Genomic DNA, 13,588 nt, shown 5'->3' with positions numbered 1-13,588 from the left:
TTTCATAATGTGTTTTATATAAGTAATGTAATATTTTAAAAAGAAATTATTTAAAAATTAGTTTCTTCCCAAATCACTTGGAAATTAAATACCCACATTTTATTTGACTGTTTTATGTGCCCACATTTCTGCCATCAGAGGTAAGGGCCATTTCAATTAATTCCTTACTTGTTTTGTCTCAGGACCTGCTACACCAGCCCAAGGAGACAGTCCGGGATCCCCAGGCAGCTCTGAAAAAGTCTGGAAAAGCCAGGGCTGGGGCCACGGTGTCATTATGGAGGGAGAATTTCACCAAGCTTGGCTTCTTTGGGAGCTGGGTTTTGCCCCAAATGGAGGCACAGTTGAAGAGTTGGCTCAGAAGAGCAGTTTAGAGTCCAACTCTGCAAGGAAGCTGGGCCGGGGACTATGCAGCTTTTTGGACAGAGGTAGTGAGCTTCAGAGAAGTTTGCTGCTTGTATGGCTGGTAAGTGGTGGGTCAGGGGAGGCAGGGTGGGGTGGCCTCAAACTCTGTATATTTGACTCCAAATCCTGGATCCTTTCGTTTCCAAAGCTGAGCCCATCTCCCTGAATGAGCCACAGGCCTTTTGATGCTCCTAAGACTGGGCATTGGCCCCATAGGTCCAAAGACCCTTCTCACCACCTCTCAAAGTCTGCTCCTGCACTCCTGTCCCACGGGATTGGGGTGCTCCACCACAGATGGTGCAGGGCTTGGCCCGAGGGAGCAGTCTCACTGGCTTCTGCTCCATTGTCAACGGCAGCTTGCTGCTCGGATCCCCAGGCCCCGGTGTGCCTTCTCTTTACCAGGCAGTGTAAGGGACCCAGAGGCACTGTGCCTTCCACATCCCCCAGTGCCCTGCAGAGGTTTGCATCCCTTTACGTTCTTGGGGCTGGATTGGCTTGCATCTTTAATTAAATACAGTTTTCTGGGACAGTGGCCGTCTTACTTGACCTAACAACTCCCCCAAACTTCATGGCAGTGCCTGGGCATTGAATTCTTTTCAGGTTCACTGCTTACAGTAGCCTCTCTCTTGCAGATATGTCAGCAAAGCCTGCAGTCTCCTGCCGCAGAGGCTAGTCTCACACATTAACATTCTATCATTAATGTAATGGGCCCATTTTACTGATGTCAGGGAGAAAAGAGATCTCCGGTTACCATCCCATGACATATTGTAGGGCTGTGCAGGTAACCCTGGGGAAGCGTTTGAAAGGTCCACTGTTATCCTTCCCACACGAAGGCAAGTTGATCTTAGTTATCAGACACCTGTATTTGTCAGAGTTTTCCCCGCAAATCTCCTTGAAGATGAAGCGCTTTTATGTTAATAAAATAAATTTATATGGAATAACCTAAAGAAAGTTCAGCATCACTTTTTATTTGATACTTCCTATGTAAAGTATCAAACAATTCTGTCTGGTCTAATATCGCTCTTTTATATGTAGAGAGAACACGTTTTTTGAGGCATTCCAGGGGCTCTCTAGAAGATTCCAAAGTTGGTGTAAGACTTCACTTAGAACTGGATTTTGAGGAAGTTTGTCAAAAATATCCAAAGGATATTGATATTAAACACGATTAAAGGATCTTAGGTTACTGTGAAATAATAGTTATCCATTTGATCAAAGTGACAATTAAAGACTTCAGAGGCAAATACAGGGAGTTACATGGTTGTAAGGAAGAAAGAAAAAAACTAGCTCTTTTAACAGAGAAGACAGAGTTTTCTTAAGTGATCAAAGATCTGATAAAGACAACTTGAAGCAAGGGAAATTATTTTGGTAAAACACAGAATCTTTGTGTTCTAGGCAGATTACAGAAAAAGGCAGTGAAGAATCTTTCACGATCTTATCAAGAACAGCCTGATAATCTAAGAAAACTGTCCTTTTAGCAGATAAAAGAAAATAAAGTTTCAGTTTTGCATAAGTACATTATTGATATGAAGCCTTATTTTTTTTTCCTTAAGCCAATTAAATAGAGCTCTTTTACAAAATAATTTTGGCAATACCCTTCAGAGGTAGAAAAACACCAATATGCATAAACTATATCCATAGATACACATAAACATACAGAGAAACTTAAACACAGAGTCCACAGCTTTTATGCAAAAACTTTAGCCATAAATCAGGTACCCATTTACACGGCAAAACCTTTTTGTTAATATTTTTGGGGAAGACTTTTAAGACTTGTATTTGCCTTTGACCAATAACCTTATTATGGAGGCTGTGGATTAGACTTTGGGCAGGGAGCGTCTATAACGGTCTGTATTTAAAAAATCCTCTGTTTCTTTTTTTTTTTCCCCTCTGTCTCCGTGGGCAGTGTGTTTTAGTTATCTCCTGGAGTGTTTATATTTTAAAGACATGGTAAGATTTACAACTTCAAGGGAGAGAGAAAGAATGCAGGTTTTTTCCTAGGTGTTTTGGGGGTATATTTTTCTATTATCTGAAGTTTAGAGTAACTGTCATTTAAAAATTTCCTTTGCATTCAGGGTCAGATAGTGTGGGGAGCTCTGTCCTTTTTCATCGTCACTCATGATAACGTCCTCTCCTTTGTTCTGCTCACTTCCCCAGGGATCTTACCTCTTAGCATCCTAATCAGGCTTTGTCACAGGCACTCGGGCCTTAATCTGTGGCAGCTTATGCCCTCATAGCTGCATAAAACAGCGTGCTAAGGTCTCTGACTTATTTTCCTGCTTCTTCACCTTGTCTGCCGGCCATGAGGCAACACAGAAGTGGACCACTGCATATCCTGCTGTAACTTCAGTCCTTCTTCCAACTAATTTTATTTTATTTTTTATTGAAGTATAGTCAGTTCTAATATGTCAATTTCTGGTGTACAGCATCATGTCCCAGTCATGCATATATATACATGTGTTTGTTTTCATATTCTTTTTCATTAAAGGTTATTACAATATATTAAATACAATTCTCCGTGCTATACAGAAGAAATTTGTTTTTAATCTATTTTTATATATAGTGGTTAACATTTGTAAATCTCAAACTCCCAAATGTATCCCTTCCCACCCACTTTCCCTGTTCCAACTTTCCAGCTCAGGTTCAGCCTCTAGCTGGGCACTGGTGGTCTGCTTAACCACGCAGAGTAGAGGCTGGCCCCCTGCAGCAGCCCTCCATTTCTCTTCTTTGCCACAGCGCAGCACATATAGTTTCTCAAACAAATGCATGAAGGCAGCCGGCATTTTCAGGGCATCCCTGTACTCATGCGGCAGTCCACACACATCTGACATAGGAGCCACCCCTCCGCACAGAGAGGTCGACGGCCAACTCAGGATTTCCCACATGGATGTCTCTTTCCCAAGGCCCGTTACTTTGGTCTCCTGCCTGGCTCACCAGTTGGTTTACGCACTGGCCCTGATATATGGAGAGCAAGGAGAGATGGAAGAAAGAGACAGATCAGTCCAGATTGGTAGACAGCAGTTTCAACCAGCACGAGAACTTACTTATGAATCTCGTCTACAAGATGTGTAGATCTCTGCACCCTCCCACCAAATCTTGTAAGTTTGTATGGACACCTTAACTGGGCTCAGTCCTGTATGCTGTCCAGATGGTCTCAACAACATATTGATCTCCCATGATCATGTCCTTGAAAACAGCTCCCACTGCGGGGACAGTGGGGAGAACACACACGTCAAACATGGGAGGACGTGAAGGGTTTCTGATTGCCCAGGTCAAGGTCTCCAGTCAGCTGGTGGCCACGTCCTCTTGATTACCTCTCCAACACAATTTCAGATCCAAATTCCAAATGGTAGCTCTTTTCAGCCTAGGCTGTAGAGCTTTATGACTTTACAACTCCTTTGCCCTGCGTCAGTCTACCCCTGGAATACAGATGTGTGCATAAGAGTTGAAGTGAGTCAGAGCTTGTCTCGGCTCCCAGGTGCAGGCCTTTCTCTGTTGACTGGCTTCTGTGTGGGGTCAGTGGGAATGAGGAGGCTGGAGAGGGCAGCATCTGAGGGCACAGACTCCAGGCCTGCCTTGTTGAATGTGTGGGAGAAGGGAGGGAACAAAGAAATTCCACCCATATGAATACTAAAATGAGCTTGTCTAGTACAAAAGACAAAATGTTTTTTTCATTTTTATTGGAATTACATTATAGACATAGAAGTAATTTTTAAATAATCTTTAGTACTTTAGTTTTAATTTTTTTTAATTTTTAAAATTTTTTTCTTTTTTGGGGGGGGGGACAGATAATGACATTTATTTATTCATTTATTTTAATGGCAGTACTGAGGATTGAGCCTAGGACCTTGTGCATGTTAAGCATGCGCTCTGCCCCTGAGCTTTACCCTCTCCTCTAGTTCTTTATTTTTATTATTATTATTTTTAATGGCGGTACAGGGGATTGAACCCAGGACCTCATGCATGCTAAGCATGTGCTCTACCACTGAGCTTTATCCCTCCCCACCACATAAGTAATTAATAAACAACTACATAAATGATATAGGAAAAATAAATATGTAAATAATGAACGTATGTACAATATTGAGACTCTAAGAATAAGGTTTGCATTGTGATTTTGCTTGGCTTATTCCTAGGTATGTTATCATTACTTTTTCTATTCATAAAAGGGGTCTTTTATTCTATTTCCTTATTAATAGTTGGCCTTGACCATTTTAAGGCTCTTGATTCATATCGTCAGATTGCTCAATAGAACAAACAGTTGTATAATTACATGTTCATTATGCTCCTGAAACCTACACTCAACAGTTGAACATGGATTCAGAAAGATTGTTAGTTTTCTCTTAAAACTCCTCCAGTGATTTTCCATCTTATATTAGAGAGCGTCCAAAGGTTTTCAGTGTCCTATTAGATCCTAACGACATCATCTGGCTCTCTGGGTACACATTTCTGACCTCATCTCCTAATGCTTTCCCCTCATGCTCTCAACTTTAGTCATAGCAGCCTTCTTGCCATTCCCTGAAGATGCTCAACGTACTCTTGTCTCAGGGCCTTTGCACCGGCTGTTCCTTCTGCTTAGAATATCCCCCCTAGGTAACCAGATGGTCCATCCTTTCATTTTCTCACATGTCTGCCCCCACACCATCTTACAGTGAAGCCCTGCCTGATCAACTCACAGAATAGCACATCTCTCCTCCCTCTCCTTTACCTTCTTTTAAAAATAGACTTTATCAATATATGAAATGCTATCTACTTTATTTGTCTACATTTTCTCTTCTCACTGGAATAGAAGCTCCACAAGGGCAAAGACTTTTCTGTTTCCTGTTACGTCGTCCATGTCTAATAGTGCCCACTGCATGCAGATGTTCAGCGCCCACTGCATGCAGATGTTCAGTGCCAGGGGAAAGAATGGATAACGTCAGTGTATGAGAGTTTAGTCTTGTATCCTCACTTCCCTGACTTGGAAAGAGATTACACCTCAACTTAGGGCAAACACCATGTGTTACTTCAGATGGCCTTATGCAGGGTGTCTCTGCTTTTATCTTTCTACGTGGGAAATGTTCTGTGCCTAGAAAGGAGAAGAAAGGACAGTGCACAGGAATTGCTGGCACAGAATAGGGGAGCATATGCCAAACAGATCAGATGGGAGATCCACAGATGTCAGGGGACACTGCTGAAACCACTTCCTTTCCTCTACCCCCAGGAAGCAAATGTCTGGGTACAGAACTAGCTCATGACCTCTGTGTTTCTGAATAAAGCTGCTGTAGCTTCCCAGAAGGGAGAAGGACACTGCTGATTTCTGAGACAGGCTGTGTGTGGAAGGGGGGAGCCCAGGGCCCTGCAGCCCCTCCACTTCTTCCCTCTTCACTGGAACAGAAAGTAGCCATGATGATCTGGGAGCCAGGGTGGTTGGTGGGTCAGGACTGATAAATTTCCAAAACTGTCATCTAGAGACAGAAACTATGGGTTAAGAGAAACATTAGTAACTGGGAGGATGGGATTTCCAGGGATGAGCTGTACCATTTCTCAGTGAGATATTTCTTAATATGCAATTATCATTGTTTTTCCTTCATGGAAAAATTGTGATTAAAGACTCGATGCTAAACACAGTGTCTCAGGGTGGAAATAGCTCAGTGGTAGAGCACATGCTTAGCATGCACCAGGTCTTGGGTTCAATCCCCAGTAGCTCCATTAAAAAATTTAAAAAATAAATACAATGTCTCTATATTTGCAAATTCCTAACTTAAAAAATCTAAACAGCTCTATGTCCTGCATTCAGTCCTCCCCACCAGAATATCCCAAATATATCAAGCAAAAGTGCTTACAAAAGAATGTTCATTGTTGAGGTATTATACTGAAAATAATGAAACTGTTCAATTTTAGGAAATTGGTTTAATTATTATACATTCAAAAAATGAAATAGTGTGTTGTTATGCATGAAGTAAAACGTTTTTGATGTAGAGATGTATATGGCATACAACTAAGCAAAACATAAGAGGTTATAAAGCAGCATTGGAGTCTGATTCTACTACATGCCTGTGAAGAAATTACTATTTAAAAACCGGTATCAGCTTACATCACTTAAATTAGAGATTGGAAGTAAAATGTATCTTAGGAAGGTAATGGCTCTTTTATTAGAGAAAAATACTTTAGTGTGCTCCTGGGTGATGATAAGAAATGCATCACCTTCCCCGCTCCCACCCTAACACCACATCAAGCAGTAGACGGTAAGACAAAAAACGGTTAAAATTTTTCTGAATGATAGAAAGTCATAAGCAACATGGAAAATAATTTTCAACATTATTACACAACTGCTTTTCTCATTGTTGAGTTAGAGAGTCATGGACCATTCTTTCAGGCTGGAATTTCCTTTCGTGGCGGCTGTCCTTTGTAGTCATACTCACGGCAAACACAACATACACCCAGCGCGTCACACCATTTGAAGTATTGGGTCCTCAGAGGGAGGGTACAGCTCAGTGGGAGAGCAGGTGCTTGGCATGCAGGATCCCCTGGGTTCAATCCCCAGTCCCTCCATTAAAGAAATAAATAAGTAAATAAACGAAACTCCCTTCCTCCCTCCCAAAATGAAAAAACAATACCTGAAATATTGGGTCCTCAAAACTGCCTATGGGCAGAGGAAAACACTCTTATCATCTGGTAAATGAAAAGATCAGAGAGTTTCAGTGACATACCCCAAATCTCAGAGCTGGTAACTACTAAAGACTATTTGTGTATGTTTTAGACTTAGTAGCTCAAATTTATTCGTATCAGAGCTGAACACATACAGCTTAATTAATTCTCATTGGCCAGACTCATAGAAGACACATTTATAAACTCAAAGATAATTTTTAAGAGGCAGGGAGGGTGTAGTTCAAGTGGTAAAGCACATGCTTAGCATGCGAGAGGTCCTGATTCAATCCCCAGTACCTCTTCGAAGAAAAATAAATAAATCTACTCCCCCCTCAAAGAAACAAACAAACAAAGGATCATTTTTTAAAAGTTTTATGTATTGAATGTATCATTCAGGATTCAGGACACTTGGTTGAACTAGTTTAGGTTAGTACCAAGGTAACTGAAAGCTAGAGTTAATTAATTCATTTGGTCATTAAAAATTTGAATGTTTATTGATTGCCTACTTTATGCTGAATTCTGTGGTGGATGCTGACTCTTTAGTAATACACAGAAAATATATAATCCTTATTCCCATTATGCTTAGAGTCCAATTCAGGAAGAAAGATTAAAAATTGAGATAAAGTGATCAAAGAAACATTATAGGGTGATATGAACAAATCTAATGGTGTAAACATTTGTATTGGGTTTACCGTAGTCAAGGTTCTTGGTTGCAAGTGACAAAAATCCAACTCAAAGTAGGTAAAATGAGAGAAAATATGGGACAGAATGTGATGGCTGTTGTAGCCCGAGTTTTCTGGAAATCAGAACCCACAGCAAGGACTGGATTGTTGACACTCTATTTGGACAGTGAAAATGCAGGTTGACAGGGCTAGGAAGAAGGGCACACGACAAGCAGAGATTGGGAGATCGTGAAGTGGTGCATTGTCCTGCTGGTCTTGATGACAAAAAGCCATGAAGAGAGGCAGCAAGGGTCACGAAACAGGCACAGCCACTTGGCTGGCAAGGCTTCCCTGGAGAGGCTGCAATGAAACATCTTGCCACTGAGGGGTCCGTGAGAGTGATGGATGGAGAATTTACCTGCTCCTTTTGCATCCTGTGTTGGGGTGTGTCACCCAGCCACTAGAAGGTTTGAAGGACATAGGAGCAAAGTAAGGGGCTTAGGATAAGTCAGCTGTGGCAGATCTTCATCCCTTCTCCTCTAGTAGACTTTCCTAGCGCTGGTTACATGTGACGCAGCACTCCCGGTGAGCTGCCGGTCCTCTAAGCCCTTGGCTGACCGGGGTGGTGCCTGAGGTTGCTGGAAACCCTGGACTGCTCAATTCCTGCTGCAGAGGGCTCTCCTGAGCCTTCAGATCCCTCCAGTTTATACCAAATCGCCCTCCAGATATCATGCTATGAAATGCTTTGGGAAGCATTGCCTGGAAGTACTTTTTCTAACCTTGTCTTGTATTGGCTGAGAAGGGTGTTTCTTCGCTGCAGCTTGTACTGGAGACACACGTATACGGATGCTTAAACTCTGATCCTGGTGTAAGGCAGTGACTCTCCAAGTGCTGAAGCAGGGTGGTAGTGATGTCCCCCGGGGGCACATATCAGTACCTAGATGTCAGAATCTGGAGAGAAAGTGGGTTTTTCTGACTGCACAGGTCTTAGAAGCTCAAGGAGACTAGACTAGTTTGCTCTCATCTTTGCCGTCTTTTAACCTTCCACCTACTACCCATCTTTGCATGTCCTTGCCTCAGCCAGCTAACTGAGAAAAACTTTTCCAGTTCTAGTGAGCTTCTGTGCCTGACTGGAGCACACGCTACCCATCAGAAGTATGAGGGAGGAAAGATGACTGAGAATCACTGACAGTCTGTCCTGACATTTCACTTACTGTCTGATATTATGGTTTCCAATAGTGCAGCTCGCTGACTGCCACCTTGTTATGTTTTATGTTCCTTCTTGGGAATCGGGACCTACCAAATCTTATCAGCACAAATCGACAAATGATTCTTTTAGACTGAGCCACGGCGTATTCCTTCTATTATATGTTGAATCTTGTTTGCCTGCATTTCATAGCATGAGAGTACCTTATTTTTCTTCAGACTCTGGGGCTGCACCCCGTATCTGCAGCTTCTATTATGATTTTGACTCTGAGCCAAATACAGTATTTACGACACCCTCTGTTGCCTCACTTCACGGAGCACGGCTTCAGACATCTTTGTACATTTTGACATTTATTTTCCTCTTGGGGCCATGTTTCTGAAATGGAATTACTGAATCAGAAAGAATTTGAACAGATCCTTTCACATACTGTGAAATTATTTTGCTGAAAAACTACCGTTTTCCAGTGCCGCTAGCAATATACTTGCTTCCAAACAATCTACTGTCACGGCAGTGTATCCTTTATGTTTATTTTTGCTAATTTAACTGCACTGTGCCTAGGAAGATCCTGAAATAAAAATATGCATGCCCTTTCTCCTGTTGCTCTTTCTAAGTAGAACTCATTGCTTGTTTTGCTCAATGTCCAGGCCTAACTGAGGTGCCAGGAACCGGCAAGAGGCTGAGAGGAGTAATTGATTTCCAGAGAAAGAACACAGTGGAAACAAATTCTGAACAAAAGAGAGAGGGAGGTTAGAGGTGGGAGAAGGGGAGATAAAAGTGGAGAGCTCGGGAAAACGGAGTGTTGGAAGAGATTTCCGAATAGTTTTGGAAGTAATAGCTGTTACGCTGAGTGCAATTTTGAGGGAGAAAGACACAGAAAAAAAGGTATTGAGGAAATGTTGACTTTGTGTTGTGTGATGAAATTTCTTTTTAAATATAGTTAGGAAAGAGACAAACTTTACCATGGCTACTACAGTCTTTGGCCTATAAATAAGCAGAAATATGTCCCCATCAAGTGACAATGGTCTACAAAATACACCCTCAAATTTTAAAAGGATATTGTAAAGAAAATTGTGGTATCTTAATAATGCCCATTGAGGAAATAATGCAGTATGGACCTGAGTGTATTAGACGGAGAACCAGAATGATGGTGTTCTGTGAGTTCTTTCATATGAAGTTTAAGTAACTCCTCCTACCAGTCAGACTTTGCTTTTTAACCCAACTTCCATGGCACTAGATTCCCTAATAAATGAGAGTCTTCTCTAGAAGGAGAAAGGTTTTGGGTAGCCCTTTGCCTTTCTCCACCATGTGAGACCAGCCTGGGGACTGAATGGCTGTTGTGTGCACCATTTAACAATATTGGAACCACAATGAGAGGCCATGTGCTACCATAAATGAGAGAGAGGGGAGGTGACAGAGAAAGACACTGAGTTGTGGTAAAAGCACGCTCCTGAAGTTTACAGGTCGGCCAACTTGGGAGGTAACGAAATACTGGAGACTAAGTGAGATTCTGCAATGCCCCCTGTAGGTGGCACGGACATCCAGGGATTTGGGAAGCTAAGTGTCCCCTAGCTTTGATCTTAGTTTTGGAGAAGAGCGACACCTGGTGGCACCCGTGAAGAAAAAGGTGAACACCGTCTTCCTCACTCACCTAGAGGCACAATACAGTCAGATATTCATACAATAGCAGCCAGATAGTCCTGTTAATGCATTGTCTATCAGGACTGTTACAAATTTCCAAAATGTAAAATTTTCTAAAACAAATTTTGGCAGACAAATCTGGGCTGAGCCAGAGAAAACCAGCCCTGAAGGTGGCAGAGAGAAGCCATGAGAGCCCAGTAAGAACATGATAGTGTCAAAGATGGGGTTGAACTATAAAGGTGAAGGGACCCTAAGAGGCCCAATTAGATTTTAAAAGCTTCCTTAAGAAAATTACAATAATGTCTCCGAGACAAAAAGTAAAGTCTTAAGTTTTCAGCATTTTCCTCATCCTTGCTTTTTGTGAAAAATTCCTTGTTTGCACTGCTCCGTTGGGCTGATTGATATCATCCAAGGAGAGTGTCAGTGTGAATTTTGGAATTTATTGACAGTGGCCCGAAGACACGTAAAATACTTAGTAGCTTCTCGTGGTTAGATAGTTTCAGTGTAATGAGTAACAACTACCACAAAAAAGCCAAACAACATAAAAAAAAAAAATCCAGAGAAACCAAAAAAACAACACTTAACAATGTAATTTTATGCACAAGTATTTTTAGGGAGGATTTTTATAGCTTAGTTAATTAGATTTCCTAGGCATTCTCACTGCATTTATAAATTTAATGTACTATATTATATATATATTTTTCCTAGCAAGTTGTCAGTCTAACAAATCTTCTCGTACACTGAAGTCATCACAAATCAGATAAATTGCTTTTATAAGTATGGTGACTGTGATGTTCTCCTCAATGACGTTCGCAAACAGTAAAATTCCCTTATAACTTTCAATGTAAAACAACAATTCTATTAGACAAATTTTCCCTCAACCATCTGGTCATTTGGTTTATTTAATTGGTCACCCAGGAGATCAGTTCAAGAAAATAGATGGTTGTGCTATGACTCCTCTGACTGCAGAGCATCATTAAGGTGGGCTGTGGCCTCCCTCAGGACACGACAAACCCATAATGGGCTCTCATTTTTTCAAACCCCTGAAATGAGAAATCTAAGAGAGAAGAGGACGGGTGATAGCAGTCAAAAGAGTGGAGTCCACAGGGAGGAAACCCTGCAAACCTGGCTGCTCTGTGTGCATCCTGCCCGACTGTCCACATCCTGCTGGCAGAAAACAGGCCCTGGCCATCTTTATGTCCTTGTGTGCCCTCCCCAGTGAACATCAACCTGCGCCTTTCTGGACTTTCCTGGAACTGTCCTTATGAAGAGGCATTATAGTGCAGAGGCTAAGAGTATGAGCTTCGGAGGCAGGCAGACTTAGTTACAATTCTAATTCAGGCACTTAATAGTCATACGACCTTGCTCAAGATACTTTTGGAAATAGTTTTGTTGACTATGATTCATAACTTTTTTTGCTAAGATGATTAGCTTTCTTTCTTGCCTTTTATTAAATATTTAACTAATTTAATCTTGCTGAATCCACTTTTATTCATGTTTCTTTTAAAAATGGGAAATCAAAAGTGACAGCAAAGCAAGCAGCTTACAGGGTGACTCCTCAGATAAGTACCAGCCAGGAGATCCCAGCTTCCTTTCTAATGTTAATTAGCCTTAATTAGCTCTTCCATGCCCTAAATTTGGTTCCCTGGACATCCCTGATCCTATCTTTTTTTTTTTTTTTTTTTTTTAAAGTTTTGAGCAAGTGTTTCCATCAAGTTATTTTCTGTACTCCTTAAAAGCAAAAAATCACATCTACTACTAATGCTTCAAAATACTGTACACCAAAGGAAGGCCACTGCATTCATGCTGCGAGCTGGTCTCTATGCAAGACACGTTGCCATGTGAAAAATTCCCTATTCTGGTAACGTAAGAATAAATACAGGGCCCAGGGGAAGAAAGCAAGAGAGGCTATTTGAGGAACTGGTCCCAGATTGGGAAGTGTCCCAGGGGTTACTGGGCATCATTGCATTACGCTCTCTCATCACAGAAGATACTCTGCTAACGGTGATCTAAGACTTCCATAACACGTCACAGGCACAATTTACTCCTGTGTGCTTCCTACTTAGTCTTGGGAATACCGTACTGTCAAACGTGATGTTAAACTCCAATCCTTTGCCAAGAAACGGTGATTTTTTTTTTTTTAAATCTCTGGGACCAAGAGAACTGTTTCTGTTTTGATGTCTCTTCTTAAGGGTCTACAGATCCTCTGAGTACTGACAAACTTTGTTCCTTCCATGTTGTTAGTGTAGCAGTCTTTTTTTTTTTTTTAGAGTATTCACTTCTCTTTTCTCAACAGAAATATGCTATCTCTTCTTGAAAAAAGATTAGACATGGAATAAAAAGACGATAGTATTGGCACTATAATTTTATACTATAATTTTTTTCATTGACCCAATAATGTATTTTATAACATTCTTCTCTCTAAGATTCAGTGGGGGGTCACAGTTTACAGTCATTTAAATGTTATATCTGAGTAGTCTCCTTCAATCTGGAGCATTTCTACAACTTTTTTTTTTTTTCAAATTATTGGCACTTTAAAGAAATTGTTGTTCACTTGCTTTTAAAAAAAAAATTGCTCATTTTGGATCTGTCTGATGTTTTACATTAATTCGCAGCCAGAAAATTACATAAGTGATGCTCAGGATCCCACAAGGTTTGTGATGTCCATCTGCTGCTCATGGATGATGTTAATTTTTACATTCAGTCAGAATGCTCTCTCATTTCTTCTCTCTATAGTTACATTTCCCCCTTGCTCCTAATATACAATTTAAGGGGAGACACTTTAAAACCAAGCAGACCTAAATGCAGTCTGCATCTTTGAGCCAAGTTGATCTCTTCCTGTAGTCAAGCCCAGAAGACCCTCACACACTGAGCAAGAAAATAAATATTTGTGTTTGAAGGTAACTCAGATTTTGACTTTATTTGTTATGAAACCAAAACTAACAAAACATCCTCTGCTCATTTTTAGATAGGATAATTGCTCTTTTTCTTACTGATTTCTAAGAACTTTTACAATTTAGAGAAATTAGGCCTGATGGTATTAAATAGAATT

The 13,588-nt window shown here is 41.0% G+C and overlaps 1 protein-coding gene across 1 annotated transcript in view; it reads left to right on the top strand.

Moving 5' to 3' along the window:
- The first annotated feature begins 441 nt into the window (after window positions 1–441).
- Window positions 442–13,588, top strand: part of CD5L (CD5 molecule like) — a 40,096-nt gene continuing 26,949 nt past the window's right edge. The window contains exon 1 of the mRNA XM_064477881.1: window positions 442–463. Coding sequence (XP_064333951.1) covers window positions 457–463 — 7 coding nt within the window. The 5' untranslated portion in view covers window positions 442–456. The remainder of the gene's footprint in view (window positions 464–13,588) is intronic.

Source organism: Camelus dromedarius, chromosome 23 (assembly GCF_036321535.1).
Source record: "Camelus dromedarius isolate mCamDro1 chromosome 23, mCamDro1.pat, whole genome shotgun sequence".
Classification (NCBI taxonomy): Eukaryota; Metazoa; Chordata; class Mammalia; order Artiodactyla; family Camelidae; genus Camelus; species Camelus dromedarius.
Note: the sequence above shows the minus strand (reverse complement) of the source record. Positions and strands in the feature narration are given on the sequence as shown.